The following is a 24208-nucleotide window of genomic DNA, read 5'->3' on the forward strand; positions in this document are numbered from 1 at the left end:
CAACACACAATTTTCATTTTCTCAGATCACTTTTAGGATGTATAATTTAGCTCCAGAGATGAACCTGTAAAGGGGCCACCAATGTAAAAACTTTTTCCAAAAACCAACATGATATCAGAGTAATGGTAACTGTAACTGGTTCTGCTTTTATATACATAACTGGTTTCGTTTGTAATATAAAAGACTTTATCATATATTGTATTTCATACATATGCACCCCTTATTATCTTTGCTCATGTCCTGGCGCATATGTGATATAAGTGCACATTTCTAAAAAAAAAATAAAAAAATAAAAATTGCATACATACAGACAACAGCAACTGTCACAAACACCATTTTCATGCAAAGAGTTTATTTATGAATCAGACTGCAGTATCATACAACAGTAGCACAATCATATGACTATGGATTATGCTCATATTTATAGATACAAAGATAAAGGCATGTCTTAAAAGAAAAAAAATGAATGAGTTCTCTTTTGATTTACTCTAAAAATAGCTTTTAAATACTTGGCATAGTTTTGTAAATTAAATTATGAAACATAATGTTTTGCCCACTGGTTTTACTATTGGAGTACCAAATGCAAATATACTTTATGAAAAACATTTTTTTTTCCTCCTCTCTCTTGCATTTCATGCAAGGAAGAAAAAAAAGATGTCAGTGAGTACAAAAAGCACTTAAATCTCATATGAAAATAGAAAATATTACAAGTGTGCATAATTACTTCATGTTGCACATAACCTGCAGTACAAAAAGTCAAACGACACTATGTTCAAGTGTACCTGACATGCCAATTATTGGGGGAGGGGGGCGTATGTACTGAAATAGCTATTTAAATGTCGTCAGGGGCAGTTTATACACCAGACTAAGGCGAGGCCCTTTAGTCTTCAGAATGAATTGAAAATGAGATGTGTTAGTAATTATGGGCGTGCCAGCTTGTCCTCCCTGTGATGCTGACTATGAGCTTGTCTTGAAGCACTGACCCTCCTCTCGTACTTATAATAAATTATGCTTTTTGTATTGTTTGAAGTTCACAGTTTTGGACTCAATGTTCCTACAGATAAACAGCATGAAGAGCAGAAACTATCCGCAATGCTACTGTACCTCTCCAGCCAGAGGGATGGCAGAACAGTAAGTTGTTGGTACAAACCTAAGGTATGAAACAGTGCTTAGTACGTTAATATTTGGCATTTCCTGGAGTGTAATGTAATGCACACATCATAAGGCGACATGATTATTTCGGATTTACATGAAATGTTTGAAATACCAAGACAAAGGTCTGAGTTGATAAAAATGCTACAACTGCAAAATGCTACATAACAGTAAGTTGATGGTTAAACAGTGATGGATTCCTACAGATCTCTTAAATATGTTACACCAGTGAAACAGTCCTTTTATGAAAACAAAGAAAACCCACGTACCTGCAAACTTGTTTTAATCCAAAAGGCAATTTTTTCAATCATCGTTTAGCTTTAGACTCATAATTTAAAATTTATTTTAAAGAAACATTATGCAGATATGTGGTTTTTAGCCTAAAATTGCATCCTACATTGCATCTTTTAGTGCAATAAGCGTTAGTGACAGCACAACAATTTACACAAAATGAACACGCCGTGAGATGAAAGAAACGGAGGAAGAAAGGAGGCGGTTAGAAGGAAGAGGAAACGAAGGAAGGGTGGGAGGAAGGAAGGAAAAGAAAAAAATTCCCAATTTTATTTCTAAACATGTTTTTTTTTTGTGGAACCAACAACAGAACGATACATGATTCAAACTGGAAGACATACAAAGACAGAAATAAGACACAGGCCATGTCTGACCACCAACGTACAGCTGAGATGGATTGATGTGTCAAATATCACAAGGAGCGTCCAACACTGACTCTGTTAGCATGTGAAAGAGCACTATCAAACAGGAAATCATGGCACAATCAGAAAGTTTCCATCAGGTTTAACTCCTGCAGTGATGAACCCTTTTGCTCACTCAAACCAAAATCGTGTGATCAAGGCACACCACAGGGCCATCCCTCCTTATACCGCTCTGTTAAGATTTTAAAGCACTAGAAAATTATGTATACTCTCAATATGATACTATACACTTGTATGATACTTTCAGCTTGTTATAGGTGTGGAGAAATAAAATGTCATGGTTAAATACAAAATTTCTCTTAAAATATTTAAAATATACTTTATTTTGTACATTATGCAAACTGATTAACAATTTGATGATAACAAAAATAAATATTCCGTGAAATGTCGCCTCTTTGCGAAACAGATGTATGAACATAGATATATAAATAGATATATCTATATCTATATATATATCATGAAGTAAAGCACCCACCCCCTGTTAAGCGCCCCTATACCCTGACACGAATCCATTTCCCTGTAATATGATCTCAATGACACGTTCACACTTAAGACTCCTGACAATGGTTCCTACAGGTAGCTCCACTACACCACTGACCTGTTTTTACAATATTGCTCTACATATCTTTTTTTTTCTTGTTGTTGTTCTAAATTCCTATATCGATCTTTAATGTTTATCAAGGTTGCTTAAACCATCATTTAAACTCAATCTGTGCCCTTATTGCTTCCTGAAATTACCTGGAAATGGGAGCTATAGATTGAACTTGATCAGGGGACTAATCAGAGACTTCACCTTATCCAACCAGGAATCGCACATCTAGTTAAGAAAGGCAACTCTCCCCCTCTAAAGTAGGGCCAACGTTATCTTATAGTTTACTGATCTGTCATGCCATGTGGTATAGAGTCACTCTTCACTGAAGAGCTATGGTTGCAGAGTTATGGTTGCAGTGTGTACAAAAGCAATGAGAAAGGGCACAATGTCATTCAGTTGTTTTTTGTTTTTTTTAAAAAGAAAGGCTGATTTATCTCATCTGAAAATCAAAACAGTTCTTTAGCCAAAGACAGTGATGTCCAGTTCTAAAACAGCTGTCGCCTTACCACAATCAAATACGCAGGTTATTTTGGTGTAGTTTAAATGCAACAGAACATGTTTGTGACAATAAACCCCTCTATGTCTACATTAGGTTAAACATAAACACTTACATTCATAATCCTCAACAACTCGCCCGTAAACAAACAGAAACGTTCAGGTATGCGAAAAATGTTTTCGCTGCGGACATTTTCAGAAATTCTAGTATGCACGACAGAATTGCATAATGTCTGCCAATGAGAAAAGCATAGGGAGGATAGAATAGAAAGGACAAGCCGCTACAAGACTAACTAGTAGAAACCCTATAAGAGGATGGGGTTGGGGATGGAGGACGGATGGGGTAGTGGGTAGTCAGTTTGGGAAGGCTGGGGTGGGATTCTGGGTGGAAGTTGCCCCACAAGTTAAAGAGGCACCTCCCTTTGGCAGTGGAACAGCACTCTTAGTAGTCAACGCAGCGCCGAGGGTGAGGGTGTACACAATGCTCTTGTCGGACAAGAAGGCAATTTCAGTGTCAAGATGAGATGAAGGCATTCTAGTAGGCAGCCAGGTCACAGTGTTGGAGCTAAAAACCTCAGATGGAGATGGTGGACGCAGTCTTTCTACACTGTCTCCCCTCGGCTGGGATCATTGGGGTTCTGGGAGATGAGGAAGAAAGATATTTATTCACAAAGGAGTATTTTTTTAGCAAAAATCCATTATCTTATGAATCAAAATTGTCTAATTGGGCAAAGGTTTTCAAGCTCCAAAATCAGGAAAAATGACAAAACCGCATAAAAAAAAAAGTAAACTCTCTTATCATCTTTACATCCACCAGGCTTCACTTCTATGCCATTATAGGCAATAATTACCTGAGAGAGGTGACTCCTGTTCATCTTGCAACACTGTCTCGGGGCTCTCCTGTGAGTTGGTGACCTCTTGCTCGTTGTCTTTGTCCATATGAGGAGCAGGGTCAAACTCCTCTGCTTGTTCTTCCTTGCCCTCCCCTTCTGCCTCTGTCTCCCCTTCCCCAGAGTCAGTACTCCTGATGCTTAAGCGCCTCACACGATACATAACATCCACATCTCTCATCCGGGCGAGTCGCTCAACTGCCACCCGACCTGGAGAAATAGCCAGTTTGTTCTGCAATGCTTCAATTCGCTGTGAGGGGCCCTTGCTCCTCCGCTCACCCTCCAAGCTAAGAGATAGTCTGCGGTCTAGGTTCGGGGGAACGGAAAGTGGCAGTCTATCAGGCGGAAACTCAGGTAACCCAGGGAGGTCTCGCCCTAGATGAGTCCGTAGACCAAGTCTATGCTCTGGGAGAGCAAATGGCTTCTTCTCTTGCTCCTGCTTGTCAACTGGCGTTGCATTGTCTTGTTCCTCAGTTTTCACTTCAGCTGTCCGTTTGCCTGCACTGCCTTCAGGTGTTTCTCCTGCAGCGGCTTCTTTATCTTCTGATTTTTCTTCCTCAGTTGCTGTTTCATTAACACTCTGTTCCTCTGTGACTTGGGGGTCTGTAGGCTGATCAGCTGCTAATACTGTGGCTGCAGAGGAGAGATCCTCTGTGGCTCCATCCACTGGTATGCTCTCAGCAGGATTAACTATGCATAAATTGTCCAAGTTTTCTGCCTGAGCATTGTCTGTTTTTTCACCCTCTCCCACATTCTCCTGTGTCAGTGAATGCTGCTCTGTTTTTTCAGCACACACTTCAGACCCTGACTGATTTGAACATGATGCATTTGGCTCCTCTATTTTTGTATCTTCTGATGGACTTTCTAATGCAGTGCATTGTGGCGGACTGCCATTTTGATTGGCCGAGCTGTCTGAGCTGTTCTCCTCGTGAAGTGGAGGCAATGGACCCTGTCTCATCTGATTCTCAAGCTCTCGTTTACAAATAGGACACTCCTCCTCTGATTCAGCACTGAGATCTTGAAGAGTCTCTGTGTCATTAGGTCTGGAATGGCCTGCGGATGCTTTACTGGCATCCGATGGGTCTCTAGACTGACGCAAAGTCTGGCATATGTCTTCATAATCTGGAGGACTAGTGAGTGTAGAGGCATCCTGCATGGGCTGTCTGTCTGCCCATGGCACCTCAGCTGCTGTGGTGTGCGTTGTTGGACTAAAGTCACAAAGAGGTGTTTCGATAGGTTCATCTGGCAGGTCTAATTTTACTGTCCTGCCATCGTTGCTCCTTCTGCGTGAAAGATGTGCAACAACCCTGTATTCTCTGAAGCCCGTCTCCCGAGGTGGCACCGGGAGCTCCTCCCTAAGCTGCTTGCTGAAGGTTACCGACTTTGTTGCAGGCCTGGAGAAGGCGCTCTTCACTTCCCTGTATTCTGGGTCAACAGACCAGCTTACTGCACTGCGCCTAAGGCTGCTGGGCTTGTTGAGAGGTTCTGATGTCAGTCGGATTTTGATACGCTCAGGGATCTGGACGGAACCGTTTGGGACTTTATTGCTGGCAGTACCTAGCTCCAAGATGTCTTTGTAGGCCTCGTTAAGGTCCTCAATGCACTTGTCAACACTGGGCTGTTTGCTGCTCTGTTGCTGCTGCTGATCCTGGACTTCTTTTTTAATGGTCTCCAGCTCTTTGACTGCATCCCATGGTCGCTGGGTGGCCGGTTTCAAAAGGAACGGTTCAAATTTCTCCTGTCCTGTGTTTGCTGCTGGTTTGATCTCCTCCACATTTCCTGAGGGTGGTACTGCTGGCTGCTGAGCTGTGCTCTTGTTCAGCTGGTTGGAGAAGGTGGAGGTCAGGGAGAAGGCGCTGTTGCTTGAAAGTTTTAGGCTCTTCACTCCCTTTATGGGAAAACTGAAGGCAGTGCCCACTACTCCGCCGCTATCAGGGGTTACTTCGGTGCCAGGAGGAACAGGGTCTTGTTGTGCTTCCTTGTTTTCAGGGCCAGCTTTTCGGGCCTCTGGGCTAGTTTGTGTCTCCTGGTCTCGATACTGGTTTGCAGGCCAGGATCCTGACAGCTTCAGCTCCTTGTAATGATTTATTTTAGGGGGTCTACAGGGTAGTTTTTTAAACATTTTGCTGCTTGCTCTACTGCTCGTTTTGCTGCTCGCTATGCTACCAGTTAGTGCTTGCAGCTCAGCTTCAGCTGAAGATGTGCTTTGGAGACTTTGGTTTGTTAAATGGCCAGTTTTGTTGCCACTGGGACTGTCAGCTGGGTCTGGCGACTTCTCGTTGTTATTATTCTGATCACGAATTGTCCCAGTGAGCTGCGGAGTAACAGGGACAGACACCAAACAAAAAATTGTTTCACTAAGCCTCTTTTTAAGATTCTTGGTTTTGTCTTTCTCCGGTGGTTCAGGTTGCTCTGCCTTTTTTACTTCTGTCACAGTTTCAGATACACCCTGGTCAGCCGGCTTACATGGAGGTGGCGGTGGTTTACCCAGAATAGATGAAGGTAAAAATGGAGTACGGGTTTGCTCAGAAGCTACACTGTCACTTTTTTTTATTCCCCTGTTGGGCCATCGATTACTGCTGTCGCTGTCACCGGGAGCTGTTTTTCGGGTTTCGGTATTGAGAGCTGGCCCCTGTTGGGGAGGAAAGGCACTATCATGTGTAGATTGTCCTAAAATCTTAGCGGACGGAATCTCTTTGTTGATGTTGCGCATCTTGTCTATATCTGTTAGAGAATTTCCGCCAGGCCCTCCTGAGATTTGTTTTGCTCTTGAGTCTTCAGTGGGTAACTGTCGGGCATGACCTGGTTGTTCTTCATGTCCAGAAGAAAGTACCTGTTTTCGATAGGACGCACTACGTTCTCCATAAGGTTCCAGCCAGGAACTACTTGCCTGTCTGTAAAACCACCTTCCGGGATCTGAGCTTGGCATCTGCAAAGCTTCTGCCCTCCATCTTAAGTTTGCCATTTCATTGCGGTTAACTGAAACTGCTCTTGGGGGTAGGGCTCTTCTATAAGATGGGGGTGGGATGTAGCCAGGAGGCTCCATTCCAGTGATGGCAGAGTGTTGTGCGAAATAGTCTTGTCTTAGGTCCCCACCCCTTGGATAATAGATAGGCCTGTCTTTTTGTTTGACACCCTGGTCAATAGCAAGCATTTCTGCGCTACCCCTAGTCTGCTGGTGAATCTCGTATGATGGAGGCTTTAAAGGCCTGCTGAACCTGGGCTTTGGTAAAAGTGCAACATGGCTGCTTGGCCCAATACTCCTACCCCACCGGTCCCGGCCGCCGCCATAGATGTACCTACTGTATGGCCCAGAGAAGACAGTGCTGCTTATCCTCTGTCTATCAGGTAGACTAGGCCTTGATGGAATGAGCTCTCTGCTGTCACGTCCATCAGGTGACAAAACTCTGGGAAGAGACTGAGACTTTGCTTTAGTTCTAGGGTGAAAAAAACCCTCCGGTGTCCTCAGTCGGTAGTAGTGGTCCTGAGCCCACCGTTCCCCATCCCCATCTGACAGCTGCCTTCCCAGGCCCACAGCAGGCCTCCATTCCTCCGTTCCAAGGCTCTGGCACTTCCTCTCCCCAGTCACTCTCAACTGACCAGGTCCTGCATCTGGGTCCCTTAGCCAGGAAATGTCCTCCCATAGCTGCTGCGCTTGCCTCTCTGCCCTGTATTCCTCTGCTGTGATCAGGGCCTGTGGCCTCCACGCTCCAGCAGAGGCCCTCAGCTCCCTGCCATCAGCATAGTCCAGAAGGATGCTGAAGTCCTGACCTCGCCTCCGCCAGTAGGAAACATCCCTATCGTCATGGCTCAGCGGCTCTGAATAAGTCAAACTGGGAACATCGTAGAACCTATAAAAGAAAAAATCTCAGTGTTAATAAAACAATCTAATCTTTTAACAGTGTTTCTTTCATTACAGAGGTTATTAAATGAGTTGCGGCTAAACAGCATCAGAACCATCAGGCTGCGACATACAGACAAAGAAAAAATTATCTAGAATGAAAGGAGTTAATACCTAAAACATATTTCACAATATTGTATTATCTCAGTCTATTTGATAATAGATTAAAACAATTTCATCCACTTGAAATGTGATCACTGGTAAATATTAAAAGAGGCATGCCCATGCCAGTCCCAGACATGTGCTTTTGCTTTGCCAGTATAGGTGTTCCAAACAACCTAATCAAAGAGGGCCAGCACATATGAGCCAGAAATGCTTAAGTCAGCAGCTCCAAAGTCCCCTGAAGACACCACAAAATTGCAATGCTACTGCAATATGATCTGCATATTAAATTGTGCTGACCTTATCTTGGAAACTGGTCATCTGGATGGCAAATACCACTCTTTAAAAAAAAAAATCTGACGCAAAAGAGAAAGTGGCTCTGTCCCTCTCATTATTTTATCACATACTTTAGGAACCATTTTGGCCTACAGTACATATAAAAACCTTTAAACCAAAAATACAATAAACTTTAAACCTGCATTACTGTGTTACACCCAAAGTGAAAGAGTAAACTAGAAAAAGAGCCTTTTTTAATTGTTTCTCATGTAAGTATGCATGAGCAACAATCATCCAACCAAAATCATTTGTATAATTTTAAAAACGCTTGATGAAACTAATATGAAATGGCAACTGTGTGACGAGTTACTGTTGGCAGGTTCACAACAGTGGTTCCAGTACAGTGTGATAAAGCACTGCTGCCTGGAGATAAATTTAGTTCTGGTCCCATAATCACCTCTTGGGTTTGGGATAAGGCCGTAGTGCATGCTTGCGCTGCTAAAACAATTATTTTAGATAAAATATATTACTGAAAATATATATATATATTTAATGACAACGCATCTAAAAAAAAAAGTCTATGTACACTGAGGGATTTTCCATTACACTGAATTTTAGGATTTTTTTTAATTAATTGTCATCAATAAATATTCCCCGGGTCATCACTCACATAAATGCACATTCTTAGACGCCCTGATGACAGCTGATCATAATGAGGGCGGGACTGCAGGCTTAAATGCTTGTTGAAATTCAATTGTAACCATCAGTTCTTTCAGAAAAACATATTAACTACATTTTCCCAGTGTAATTATAAAACTGTTTCATGCAAAGAATCATCTGTATATATATATATATATATATGTATGCTTGATTATAAATATGTGTAATAGTTTTTAAAACGTAACATCACAAAAAGAAGACTGAATAAACAATTAGCCTCCGTCCAGTATCTGCAGTGCACTAAATCCCTGTTAGTCATTGTACTCATTCATTTAAGCAGCAAAGTCAATGGATCATCCTCAGCAGCATATGCTACTGTATGGCTGAGGGGAGCTGCGCTGTGCACACTTGCCCAGCAACATGCTTACATCACAGAGCACGTGCTGGGCGTGATTCAGTGTGCCAGTGTTTACAGTGGAGTGATTACGCGCCTGTCTTGAGGCATGTTCAGTCCTCCTCAGTTTGCTCTCTGTCTAGTGCTGCTGTTTACATCTGCCTGCCGGGTGGAGGCTGTGTAGATGATTCCAGTGCCTGGGTGGGCTCCACAGAGATGCAAACCATATCTCTGTGCAGGCATGTACACAGCTCAAACGACTGCAAAGGCACCTTTCATAATTCCTCATATCCCAGCATAAGATATGTCAGTAGTGCTGCTGCAGCCACAGTGTTCTGCAGCTCTGGAAGGAAGGGAAGAGGAGGAGAAAAAAACCCTGCGCAGTGCAGACTCAGTTTTGCATGCAATACTGACAGGCCCCAGTGAGAAGTGGGGGGAGGAAAGAGAGGGAAAGGGAAGGTGCAGGGCGTGGGGGATTGCAAAAGAGAGGGAAAAAACACTCACCCACTATCTGTAGCAAGAGAATCACCCAAGGGCTGAGTGTCACCTAGGATACCGATGCCGATTTCTTTTCTCCTTTGGTTCCTATCCCCACTCTCAATGTCTATGCTGGGGTAGCCCTTCACCAGTGCCTGCCTGCTGCCATAGATGCCAGTGATAGATGCCCCCCGGTCTGCCTCATACCCGTTCAGCGTCCCCCGGCCAGCCCTGTTGTCCACAAGTTCACGCTGGCAATCAGCAGGGCGCTTGTCAAAAGGCGTGGCAGACGGAGGGTCGCTCTTCGGCAATTTATATCCGTGCGAAATGAGAAGGTCCTCCACGCTGTACATGGTGGTGTCTCTCTCACTTCTGGGCAGGAGGGCAAAGGTGGGTGTGTTGCCTTATGCGCAGTGCTGCTGGTGGAAGCTGGAGCACGGCTGCTCAGCAGAGGCCATCACTAAAGAGAGGACAAGGGAAGAGGTAGAAGAGGATTATTTCTGCATGCAACTATATCTGAGAGGAGCCACTTTCGTAAGAAAGAAAAAGGGTGGCATTCCTTGTCAAAATGTGTTTAAACTACTTCAGCACATGCTATATTGACATCTCCACAAGTCTTTTCTTAAAATTAAACACTAACATGAGCTAAACATGAATTTTTCTCCCAGACATGATCCTGCTTCTGTCGGCAACCCCGGATGTACAGCCACAGTTTTAAAGGTGAATTTAAAGCTCACTATCTGAACACTGAAAAAGTCTATAAACCAGAAAGTGTGTGTTATGAGCCACACCCCTTGTTCTTTCCAATGACATTTTATCAACTTTCCCAAAGTGCCTGAAACCATTATCTAATGTAACAATTGCCAAATTGAGAATTGTTCTCATCCTATTAAACCACTGTTTACATAATGATTTCTCTACCCTTTGTCAGACAGCAGTGCAGTGGAAAATTTGATAACCGCAAAGCAAGCAGGTTTTAGGTGGAATATTCGTCATCAGTCATGACAAGCACTTATTGTTCTCCAGAGACTCAGAGCAAGCAGTTATCTTAAAAGAAACTGCAACATATTCTTATATATTAAGTTATAAGAGATTAAATACCTCACCGTACAATCAGTCAGTTTCAAATATGCTTAAGTAATCACTACCAGTGTTGTTGCATCATATATCTGCCTTCTTGCTAACTTATTAGTGCTGCACACCACTCCCATATGCCATCAGAAAAAGGAAAATACTGGGTATTATATACCCAGTATAAAATAATCTACACAATATATACTTTCCCGCATGCCTGTGCTGTGTGTGAGCACACACAGTGTGAAGGTTGCCAGATTTCTTACATCCTAATGGCATCAGAAAAAAATTTGATGCATTAATGGCGTTTGATTAAATTGATTTAGGTCTTGACTCTTAAACTATAGTTCAAAGATGAAGTCTGAGTTGCAGCATCAACAATAAAAAATTATGTGAACTTTAAATAAAAATGTGAACGTTAAAAAAAATTAAATTTTTTTTTAAAAATACTAACAGTATTTTAATGTTTTAACTTTTACTGCTCTGATTCCAGTCGCTTATTATCATGTATGTTCTTTAATTTCTCTTAGATTTCTCTTCCCTAGAAAAAGGCCCCAATGGTCACATCATATTGTCTTTTTTTCATATATATTCTCTCACAAAGACATTGCTGGCTTAAAAATCAACCAAGCCCCAAACTTTCTAGATCACCATGCAAAGGTATAGCCATCGTCACAAATCAGCAAAAAAAGCAAAAAAAACATTTCTCGGTTTTCCAAAACTCTCTCATAATGTTGTGGTGGTTAATTAATTTCTATAAAGCAGAATACTTTGATGAGTTTTATAAAGCATAAAAAGGCGATTATTTTCATTAACAAGTTAAATGATGATTACCGTCTAAGTAAATCAACAATTTACGAGTGTGGAAAATGTCAGAAAATGGCCAGAAATGCCCATTAGGCTCAAGCCTGGTGTCATAGTATAGAGTATGAATAACATTTAAATTCCCATGATATTCTGAGTAATGATGAGTATGACATTTAAATGATTTAGACGCTATTTTTCACATGGCGTGTTTAGATTATCACACACTAAATCACAAAGGTGAGTCTTCGACTTACTTGTTCTGTTAGAAAAATCGAGACAAATAAAAAAAGAGAAAAAAAAGCAGAAACTGGGGAGTTTAGTCCTAAAAATGTCTTAAAAACTTATTCTAACATGACAGTACTTCAGTACAAAACCAGTTATTTATTTTTAGCTCAAAACAAACAGCAACAAGTAGGAAATAAATAAGACTGCTTTTGTATTGGTGCTCGAATGTAATGTAAATTTCACTGTCTGTTAGTTTGTTCATTTGTTTGTGTGTACATGTGAATGCACAACCACACCTGCCTGTCTGATATATTAATTAGTGGTTGTAACAGTCTGTCCTGTATGGAAGCTTGTTTCTGCCTCTAAAAAAATCCATAACTTGAAATTTCGAGTTATTTTCTTGAAATTTTGACTTATTAACTCGAAATTTCAAGAAACGTAACTCCAAATTTGGAGAAACAAATTTCGAGTTACTTTTCTTAGAGTTTCTTAGAGTTAGCTCTGCCAATCAGTAATCTACGTGAATGATGTCACTTTCTTGTTACCCGGAAGCACATGGCGCAGAGTAACGCACACTCAAAACCGGATCGCAACAAATTGGCGCTTTCGCAAGTACGTTTGCTGATAGTAACGCCATGTGATTCAGCTAATAACACAAGGATTTCATCATTTTTGAAGCCACGCTGAAAATACTCAGCAATTTGTGCATTCATGACTGAATGTAATAATGGTAGCTTAGCTGTAGCATTTGTACCTGAGGGCGTCAGCTTCCGGGTAACAAGGAAATGACGTCATTCACGTAGATTACTGATTGGCAGCGCTAATTCGAAATTTCGAGTTACTTTTGTCAAAATTTTGAGTTAATAAGTCAAAATTTTGAGTTAATAAGTCGAAATTTTGAGAAAATAATTTCGAGTTATGAATCCTTTTTTTTTTGTGGCAGAAACGGGCTTCCATAGTCCTGCCTGCAGATGACAACGGATGGCTTATAAAACATTAACAGAGTGATCAAAGGCTTTGCACACAGTAGCATTTTGGCAAATCATAGACTTGAATAGTGGCTCACTTTCCATTATGAAGGTGTCACTTAAAGGACAAGTGTGCTGTTGGATCAAAGATGTTGGTGTTAAAATATACTTATATACACAACTCATCTAGGAATTGATCATAGCCAAACACATTTACTTATCTCTGTGCTGGAAACTGCTGAATTGCAGCTCCATTAATGTTTATATTAACATAGATTAAGGGTGGAGGTCATGTGACAAAGTAAAAAACAAAAGAATTAATCTAAATCAAAGATGTGCAGACAGAGTAACATCTGACCGATAATAGTTTGCAAGGCACAAACACTGCATTTACAGGGTCTCCATGGACGTTATCAGAAAATTGTGCAGTGTGCCAGAGAAAAATGCACTTTTTTATAACTTTTAATAAAACTATATTATTTTCATCATATATAAGATGAAAATAAGCTTCTTTATATTAGTGATGCATCTTGACTCATCTCAGAAAACGGACAATTGCTGCTTTTCTTCTATCCAAAACATTATGACTATGTCATAAAAGGCCATCACATATCTTTTAATCTTACAATCCGAGATTTTTTTCTTTCTTGTTTTTTGGAAGCAACTCAGTATTCTCAATAAATATTAGAGCTCAGTCAACAAAGGCTTTTTAAGACCAATACTGGCACCAATATTTTTTGCAATTAAAAAATTGTATATTCCAATCAGCTGATACATTTTTTTCTTTCTGCAGACACACAAAACCTACAGAGATTTCCCTAATATTTCTTATTTGAAGTTGTTTATTCACTTGTTTACACTTTGCTTGGGTCAGCTGGCTGTTGTGTTTTTGGTGTTTGAAATATTTTTTGCCACAGGGAAGCTTTAGAGTGCCCTCTGCTGAACAACCCTTTTAACATGGTTGAAGGTAGCTTCACTCATCTCCTCTTTACTTTTTAAATTTAAATTTATTGGCTGATATTGATAAATCATGAAATATCTAATATCAGCTGATAATCAATTTAAGTCCACATATAAACACTACAGCTTTGTACAGGTTTTGTTTTTTTGTTTTTTTGTTTTTTACATCAAAGGGTGTTAAAGACAGCTTAAGAGAGAAAATTGTATCATTATATTATTTCATTCTCAAGGAATCAGTTTGAAATCCATCTGGGAAGCTAAAGCTTGCAAATCTCTGCCTTTTTTCATTAAAATTATTTAATTCATTCTAAATATACTTGATTGATATATCAGCTTAATGGTTTTGGTTTGCTGACAAGTAAGATGGCATTTAACAAAGTCAGCTTGATGTATTATCTGTTGTGTAACATTCATTTTATATTAAATATTACAAAATAGCGTCAGTGACAGCTAAAAGTAAGTTTCATTTATTACAACAAAATCTTGTTAACAATGCCAAATTGTTTTTTTGTTTTTTAAAATTGTGTCAATATCAGCCCTGTATTTATTCTATTACTTTTTCGTTCATTAATTTAAATGATAAAATAATTTATTTAGCTCCAAACTGGACTATGGTTACATAAATAAGCACGCTCTAACAATATTTTGAATTGTAATTACTTTATTAGTGCAATGTTACTGTAGGACACCCAGCACGCATTCCATAAAGAATCACTGCATTCAAATCATTTGGAAAATTCTTCTTTTCCTCTTTTTTCCTCTTGACCTTAATGTGACCTTAACATTTTCCCTCCATAACTTTGTCCACTTTGCAGTTAGGAGTTACCCCTGGTGTGGGAGCTTATTTTATACTGTACTATTCAGTGTAATGCTTCATATCAGCCCAAATCCTGCGGGATAATTAATGCTGTCCAGATGCAAAGAGCCCAGCAGGAAATCCCCACTTTAAAACCACACTGTATGGGACCATATTTTCAAGGACAACAGGAGTGAAAATTGATTAGCCAATTTATTAATGTCATTGAAACTTCACTGACTAAACAAGGCTAAACAGAGCCCAAAATAACATTCAAAATCAGCATGCTGAAATCTATTCTGATGTAAAAGTCCTCCAACTATTACTGGCTCTTCAAGTGGAGCGAATAGGTAGTGTGGTTAATGCAGCAAAAATCAACTCGAGAGCTTCTTGAATCAGCCAAATCCAGATCCGTGAGGACGGGCTGATATAGAAAAGTAGCTTCCTTTAACACAGAGTTTTATCAGAGAGAACCAGAGCGAGCTAGACACATGGTGGCTCTTTTTTGACAAGGTCACAGCTCCAAATGATTGCAGTGGAAATATGGCACGAGACTTTTTTTTGCATAGCAACAACAAAACTATGATTAATAATCACAACAAAGATATATTTTTTAACATAAACATCACTGATACACCAATGGGTATGAAAGGTTTGTGCCAGGAAGATGAAAAAGTAAGGTCAGCTAATGTAAAAGTTGCTGCTGAGGGTCATTCGTTAGCTGATAACGAGAGAAGTCCTTTTTCTGCTTTTGGAAACATTGAAAAATTTTTATGTGAGGACTGTCTGTTGATAACTTCACTGTCTGAAAAACACAACTTTAACTTGGAGGCTGGTGCATGAATTCACTTCTAACTTAATAAATCCAATCTCACTGACCACCCTCCCACCTAAAAATCCTCCAGGAACACCCCTCCACCCGCCACCACCACCCCTCGGTGTGCAGCCAGGCCTGGAAGACTGCATGCACAGGTAGTGGTTACTGTAACGCATCAGCACTAGCAGGCAGCACCACCCTAACTGCTAAGGGAGTGTACCTACATCTTACCTAGTGACAGGGAAAACACAGCGCCACAGATCAGCCTAATCATTAAAAAAAACTGCTTAGCCTATGCAAACTCATTCAAAACACAAGTTCAGCACGTTTGCAATTAAGAGCACCCTGTGATAACTATGTCCATCAGATTCTCCGGGGGAAAAAACATCTCCCTCACCATCATTCTCCCTGGATAACTCACTGTATGAATGAATCATGATTAAAATAGAGCCGTTTTATCATAACACACAGTTATCAATAAAATATCAAGGTTGTGATAGATAGACGGATGCATTGTGCATTATGCATACAGCATGACCTATTATAGCCCTGCTATAGCCTACTGCAGCGTTATATGGCACAGCCTACATAAAATTGACTGCTATCAAATGATTTTTCAAATCAGCTCCCAGTAGGCTACCTGCTTCACCCAGTGCCGCAAGTCCAGCGCCTTCCAGAGAGAGGAAGGGGAGGGGGGGGGGGAGGTAAAAATCCTCCACCTGCACGCACCTTGAGTTGAATATATAGTCAGCGGTCATGTTTTGACGAAAGCCGCTTGGCCAAATTATAACCCCATTGCAAAAAATTCCCCGAGAAATGCACGCAGTAAAGCAGGGAGCGCACATCCCCGCCTCGCTGCCAGCACCAGCGGCGGCTCGGCGCTGTTCTGTCGAAGGGCGAACATTTTGAGGTGTGTGCAAGTTGACGCGCGGTTAACGAGGAGGTTTTGCAGATGCGAGTGTTTACCAAGACCCGCTGCCCTGCGCTACCACGAAGGCTACGTGAGCCACACACACAAAAAATAGAAAAAGAAAAAAAAAGGATAAGCAACCCCTCCCTAGAAATCTACCAGTGTCGGCAAAGCGGGAACCAGCGTGCTGCAAGGATGCCATAACACTGCAAAAACAGAATAAGGGCGTAGCAACAGAGAGACGCATACCTGGGAAGATGCTTGGCGCCGCCGTTGCAGTTCCCCTGCGCCCAGCTTCAGCTGCTGAGACTGAGAGCACTGCACAGAGCCTGAGCCGAGCATGCCTATTGGTAGGCAGAGACGCGCTGGTTGCTGGCTGCCTGGACTGGGCTCTCCTCACTACAGCTGAGGTGGGGTGGGCTCCTCACATGCAGGGAGCTAGAGAAAAGGGATGTCAGAATGGTTTCTTCCAAACTGTTTCTCCTAACTTTCCTTTTTTTTTTTCATAGCAACACTCTTTTTTTTTTTTCATTCAGTGCTGCTTATAGGCTTGAATGATAAGTACAGACTTAAGGAGTGTGAGGTCTGTCTCCCACTGCCACAAGTGTTTAATGCACTAAATGTTGAAGGAGCCACACCTTTTATGTTTCTGCAGGAAAGGTCAGACACTGCTTGTGCTGAAGTTTGCTGCATTGCTAAACCGATTTGCAATTACCGCTCTATCTTTCCCAGTTTTCCCATATTTTGTTTGTATTGATACCCATGCGTCCCTTTGCCATTAAGTTTTAGATGTGCAGTATGGCAGCGAGCAGTACCGCACCCTTGGTGATGTTGATGACTCGTCACTGTGTGTGTGTCCCCCTCCCATCCAATGCCAAGACAGCTTGGCTAATTAAATGTGCTGGGCTCAGGCCTTCCTGTGCCAACTGTGGCATGCTGCACTCTGAGGGATCCCTCATTCGGAGGAGTGATGGGACATCGTGCCGTCCCAGAGATCCACTCACTGATGAGGAAGTGTTGTAACCTGCTCAAAGCCATTCACAGTTTTGTTTGTACTCATTTACAGGAGCAGAACCAGCACTGGTTGCCCAGTGGTTCCCAGTTACTGAGCACTGGAACACATGAAATGTACTATATACAAAATTTATAATTGCTGGACACTACACTAGAGCACCAGCACCTCAAAAACCAAAACAGCAAAGCTTTAGCAGTACATCATCGTGTCACGTCTGTGACAATATACTGACATTGTAGCATTGATGGGCTCACCCTTGTGGTCTGTCGTAACACTGGTGATATTTTTATAACTCAATGGAACTGTACAAATAGTGTCCTTTCAATAAAAGGTGTAAGATGTAACCCTTGGGTACAGGGATAGTCAATAACTTTTTAAAATATTGTTTTATTATTATTCGTTCGTACATTTTGGAGACGGAGTTGCATTTGTATTGCACTTTTCTAGCCATACTGACCAGTCAAAGCTTCATCTGTCTCACATCTGCATGTATTGGATAATTTCTAATCGCCACTTAACCTAAAATATGAGTCTTTACGCTGTGGGAGAAAACCACACCCCAGTGGCAAGCAACAGTTTTAACCTCTGCACCAGCCTGCCTATGACATACAAGAAAGACTCAGAATGAGACTTTTCCAAATGTATTGAATGTGTTTTCTTTAACTGAAATAAACAGTTAATAACTAAGAGTACAATTAATATTTGACCTAATTTCTGAGCACAGTCAGTATATTGATATTGTACATTAAAGTCTACAATAAACTGTCTACAAATTGCATTAATCACATTCAGAGCATTGCATGTGCTGGCCCCTGCTTAAATATTATAGCAGTCGGCCTTGTTGATTCACCTTTGAAGTGTTTCATGCACTTATTTTAAATCGAGCACACAGATTGGAGATTTTAGCACCTCTGGTTTTTGTGTTTTAGCCCATCGGGTTGACTGGACGTGTGCCGTGCACGTTTGTTTGCATTTAAGCAGGCATGTAAGAATAAATGCTTGTGTGTGTGTGTGTGCACTAGATGTGTGTATTTTATCCAGATTGTGAAACCCTTTGTAACTGTATGTTTTAAATTTTATTTTTTTGTACTATTTCTGTCTGAGTGTTGCAGCTTCATCTCTGAAAAACCGCACTAATTTTGACTGCTCTTATTTTTGTTTTGGCTTCACGGGGTGTCACTCTTTAGTTGTTTTCTCTCATGAACCTCACACAAAATTTGGCAAATCCAATTTGAATACCTGGAGATTGTCATTGTGAAACACTTTCTCACCAGTGGAAATACTCCAGTTTGGTTTATGCGATGGGTAGATTATACAGGACACACTAAACATAGCATTCTACTATTTTTGTCACATGAGATAAATCAGACACTGTAAAAGTGACCATGCAAATGGTATATGGACATAGATCTAAATTGGATATTTGCGATCCGCCCCGTGAATGTTTGATAATGTCTGCAAACTTTCAGAGCTGCAGTGCAGCGAAAATAAAATTGATTTATTCACTTCATGGATGTGAGGAGTGCTGGCGTGAAGTGAAATTCCTTTCTTGTCCGACAAAAGCATTGTGTACATCCTCACCCTCAGGGTTGCATGGACTAGTAAGAGTGCTGCTCCACTGCCAAAGGGAGGTGCCGCTTAAACTTCCACCCAGAATCCCTCCCCAGCCTTCCCAAACTGACTATCCACTACCCCATCGGTCCTCCATGCCCAGCCCCATCCTCTTATAAGATTTCTACTAGTTAGTCTTCTTGTAGCGACTTGTGCTTTCTATTCTATCCTGCCTATGCAGAGTAAGGTCCATTTAATGTTCCATCCATCTAAATTGGACATTTGCGTTCTTACATATAGCTCTGCGCCGTGAATGTCTGATAATGTCTGCAAACTTTCAGAGCTGCAGTGCAGTGAAAATAAAATTGATTTATTCACATCATGAATGTGAGGAGTGCCGGCAGTCTCAAGAGAAGGCGCTGCCATGCACTTTCATGGTAAACACATGATACATTGGTACACTAAAACCTAAAACATGCAACACTAAAGCTTAGATTACAACAAATACAGAATGGGTGTGTAATCTCTATTAACGCCATGTCTTCACATAGCAAATGATTGTTTTCTGCTATATTTATGTACAACATGTTGATATATAATTTAAAGATGGATTCATAACTAATTTGCTATTATAAAATTTAGTCTACATCTGTGAGATGAAATATAAAACATTCACACACAAAAAACCCTGAAAATTCAACTATTTATTGACAATTCCTACCATTATTGGGAAATGATGGCAGCATATTCGCTTGTTTCTGCCCTGGTTCATAATATAAATAAAATCTGCTCAAAATGGAGGGTGGCAGTGCAAATGATCCCAAATGGCCAAAATGCCTTGACCCAATACAGGCCGTGTTCTAGGACACTTGGATGTCAGGCTGATGATAAATGATGCACCTAGCTGACAATGGCTCAAAGCTAAACTTAATGCTGCTAACTAAAGCCGATTTCTATCCCATACTTATCCAAGGCCACATGTTAAAGATACAGTTGACTATAGAAGCCATACATGGTCCTGTGCCAGTTTATATTTGTTCCCCCAGTGCCAACACCCTGCTAAAAACCAGACACTGTGCTGGAAGATGTTTCACACTGCATTCAAGCAGCAAACTCTCAGTTAGCTACGTTCTTTGTGTGAGTGCAGAGCCCTCTTTATTTTTAGGTTGTCCAAGCAATGAGTGACAGATCTGTAATACGACTAAGACATAAATATGTTACTGAACAATGCACCTGTGAACATACACGTTGTAGTTGTGTGTGTATAAAATAACACACTGCAGAAATTGTAACGCATTTTGGCAACTTGGAAATCCTTGATAATGAGTGTAATATCATCCATAGCCCGGAGCTAACAATTTTAAGCTTGAAAGTGCTCTTCTGTAGTTTAAAAATGAATAATAATCATGTTCTTCACATCTGTGAACTTGGGATAGTAGTTAGGAGTTGCTGTTTCTGTTTATTTATAGCATTTTTAGCTAAATTTTGATAATAAACTTGAATACTATTGCAAGCTAATGAAAATCTAGTTAGTTCGCCTCGTGTTGAGAGTATTCCAACAGCTCTCTGCCTGCAAATTCTCACTAGAGCACTGGGAAGTTCATCTTTTAGCCCAGTCTGCATCACTTAGATACACTTAATCTCATGTGGACAAAGTGCTTAGTACATAGGTTTACTTAGGTTTCTTTTAAATATTTTATAAGGTCTTTCACAGGATTAAGACTTCCACTTTTCAAAACTAAAAGCTATGTTCATCCTTTGCATGCTGGCTAAAATTCATCCGTATGTCCAAAAGCAAACCATGCTTCACATTCACTCATATGAAAATACTTCATGTAACAAAATATATGTTGAAGTAATTTCTTTTTTTACTTCATATTTAAAAGCTAAGTGGTTATTATGTTTTATTCCTACACTGTACAATTGCATCATATAATATCACAACATGATTTTATGCATTCATGTCACAACGTGTAGAATATACACCTCAAATAATGACAATTCAGAGCTTTAGAAAATCCACAGCTGATCAAGAAATTCAACAGTTTTCTGTGTTTTCAAGTATGAATGCCAAAAATTGTACCTCGTTTTTAATATATAATGAGACCTTAAGTTTGTCCTTGTTAAAACGATGGATGTGTATGTCAAATATGGGGTCAAATGGGTCAAAGTTCTGATTTCTCTAAAAGCTTGATTTCAAAATACTTCATATTTGTCTCTTTTCAGCTCTGCATGATATCAGTGAATTCAAATATCCCTAATATTCTTATCTCAGGCTCTGACTAACTAACTCTAACTCTGACCCAGAGCACAATGACCCCCATCCACAGGTGGGAGAGGCAGCCAATCAGAAGAAAGATGGCTTAAAGAGATGATGACCTTAAAGTGGGAGGATGTCTTAAAATGTCCCAAATCAGACAGATGATGAACTCAGCTGCTGCACCGAGGATTATTTTGAAAAGTCAATTAGAAAAACCTGCTCTAGGAGAGTGTAAGAATAAACATATGGTGCTGGAAATGAGCACAATAGGTCTCCTTTAAAAATGCTGGAACACCAGCTGAACACAGACCCCTGCATCAGCTCTTTTGCTGCTTCCTGTCACACTATCAAGGCTGTTAGCTTTATGGTAACATATGCCATTTGGCAGAAGCATGTGCCTTATAGTAGTCGTACATTTTTCTCTTTTTAAAACGATTGCCAAAGTGAAGTAAAGGCACTAATCTGAACTAGTGGCAAAATATTTTAGAGATATTGAATTCATTTAAAGAAAAATATTATTTGTAAAGTTATTAAATGCAGTTTAGATCTGGACAGTTTCTGTACATGACATATTTTTCTGCCATTCCTATTGAAAAAATGCTGGGTTTTTACACGATGGGACTCCTGTGCAGTCGTTTTCTACAGTGTTATAGTAAAATAAATCAGCCTCTGGGGTAAGCAGCCAATTTATTGGGACTTCAGGTAGAGCCAGCCAGATATTGGGGGACCATGATTTCAGTCTTTGCTTAGAAATCCAGACACATTTTTTAAAATGCTCATAAAAACTAAATCAATCAGTTGCATTTCAGCAGTCTCGACACAGACATTTCACCTGCATGCAACCTGATTGGCCACAGCATTCAAACAACAAGAATACCATAAAACAAACATCTGACTTCTTGACTACAGATTGTACACATTCATATGTTCAGTTATCACTCAAATTAACTCAAATTAACCCCTGTTGTAGTACAAATGCATATCTAATTTGTGCTGCAAATTAACATCTTGAACTTGGAATTGGTAGTTAACAAAACAAACACACCTCGAGATTCTTTTAGTAGTTCTTTGAAGCCCCGCATATTATAGTTTTCACCAGCACATGATCATCTCTAGATGCTCTTATTTGCATTTCTGTTTGAATGACTCTTTTTGTCAAGAGCTTGATTTTAATTGCATGCTTTGCAGTTAATCATGCATCTTGATTTTGATTACTTTTAGACCTCCTTTATATCCAGACTTGTCTGGATATGGTCGGGAGATTTATGCGAAAACAGTCTGTACTGTGTAAGTGATGTGAAATTATGTCATTTAGCAGATGGAAAATGACTTTGCGATTTCCATAGCCTGCCTCAGAGCCTGCTGTATGCTACAGTGGGTGGTCTAACTCTTGTATCAGCGCTGCTCTACTTCACATGGCAGGTTTTCTTCAACTGGGTGCAAGCCTTTGCTTTTACATCTAATTTAATGCTTTTAAGGTAATCAACTAGAGGTCTCAGAGATACATCCACTCTGGAAATGAGGCGTCTTCTTTTGGTATCAGAAGGTGAATTCTGATTTTTTTTCTTTTTTAAATGTACTTTTGTTTGGAGCTATGGGACATAAAGTTGGATATTTTAGGCTTCACTTAATTCCATACATTGCCTAAATGTTGTGCTTTAATTTCCCGTATTCTGAGAGCAGCTGTTACCAGGATGTGATCTCACTTTAGATTGAAGTCATTACACATACAAGAGGTGTTGCTGCCTGTTTTTCTCATCAGCAGAACAGCAGGAAGAAGGATCTGACTGAGGTTTTTTTATGGCTTGGTGAAGGTTAGTGGCTTCAGAGTGTTACAGTGGAACCTTGTGGTTCATGCAGTATGAAAACAGAATATGGAGAATTGGAAGAAGTGGGAAAAACAATCAGTGCAGTAACATGAACTTCAAATTATTTTTGCTAGTATGGAAGGAGATCATTTCCATACCTGAACGGGTCTCACTAATCATTTTGATCTGGCTACCACATTAGGAGACTCTTATAAAACACTAACATGCTCTTTTGTTAAATATATCACTTATAGGTGCTCCAACATGTACACACTGTAGACTGTAGACTGTAAAGTCACAGTACAGTGATGGCTTACAATTGGTTATGAGTAATTCTGAAACTGTCAATTCTAGGACAGAGGTTCCCAGATGATGTGCCGTTTGCACTTTATATTGTTACGTACATGGATGCATAAAGTAAAGGATACATTTTAATTTTGCTTTAAAACTACAAAGTTAAATTTATGCCCTATATTGTTGGAACAAAACTTGTGTTAATGAGAATCCAAATCTGTTCGGACACTTGCAGGATGAATGGCATATTACACTGTGACGCATCAAAGGCTAATTATCAGTGAGAAGGACATACAATTTGGGAGGTGGGGGAATGAAATTTCTTAAAAGAAACCACCAGTGCTTCAACTGGTCAGAAGCCCTCAGTCCACAATCTGCTGGGAAAACCTCAATAATTCTAACACTGAGCCAAGCAATGTGAAGAGGCACTTGGAAAATAAAGTAAGCCTTCAAAAGAGTGCCAAACCAGAGCCAGAGGTAGCAAAATGATACTGTCTAATGGAAAAAAAAGTTAAATTAAGGTTATTGCACAGAAACCAAAAGTATTGCAGGCGTCATGCCCAGGTGCTGTCACCCGAGTATACAATCAAAAGAAGAACTGCTGTCGTGCCAAAAAAGACACAGTATCAAACATGAGGCCAGAAGTGACCTGCCAGAGGGTCCAAATTATCCCACATGATGGCACCTAAAGCAAAGCCATTACTTACACTTTTTTTAATCATGTGTTTTTTGTATCCCCATATGTTACACAGAAGTGAAATACGTGGACAATTAAACATATTGTTAGAGCTAGACAAATTGAATGGTAAAATTCACATAAAATAATGTTGTATTTTTTATTTGTGATCTCTGTTCAGTGACAGTAGACCACTCAGTGTTGTGTGGCATTAACATACGACATTCAGACACTTTCTTGTAAATGCATTTGTTTTTCTTAAGACATCTCAGCCATTCTGTAAATGCGAGTCTCATTAAAATGTGAACTATTTCAGAATATGCTCCTGTTCCTTTACACTTATTATAGAAAATAAATGTTTTTCACTGTTGTGTCCCTCTTGAGATCCAGTTGGG

General features: G+C 40.2%; 1 protein-coding gene across 1 annotated transcript; it reads right to left on the reverse strand.

The window, feature by feature from the left end:
• Window positions 1-335: 335 nt before the first annotated feature.
• Window positions 336-16632, reverse strand: jcadb (junctional cadherin 5 associated b). The gene is made up of 4 exons (XM_085255331.1): window positions 16459-16632; window positions 9680-10112; window positions 3804-7693; window positions 336-3590 (listed from the first exon to the last, which is right to left on the reverse strand). Exons 2-4 carry the CDS (start codon window positions 10003-10005, stop codon window positions 3580-3582), a joined length of 4227 nt encoding a protein of 1408 aa, XP_085111457.1. The 5' UTR covers window positions 10006-10112; window positions 16459-16632; the 3' UTR covers window positions 336-3579.
• Window positions 16633-24208: the final 7576 nt, after the last annotated feature.

The sequence above is a fragment of the Mchenga conophoros genome, linkage group LG18 (genome assembly GCF_057382185.1).
Source record: "Mchenga conophoros isolate Kocher_MC1m ecotype Shallow Benthic linkage group LG18, M_conophoros_male_GT1.1, whole genome shotgun sequence".
Classification (NCBI taxonomy): Eukaryota; Metazoa; Chordata; class Actinopteri; order Cichliformes; family Cichlidae; genus Mchenga; species Mchenga conophoros.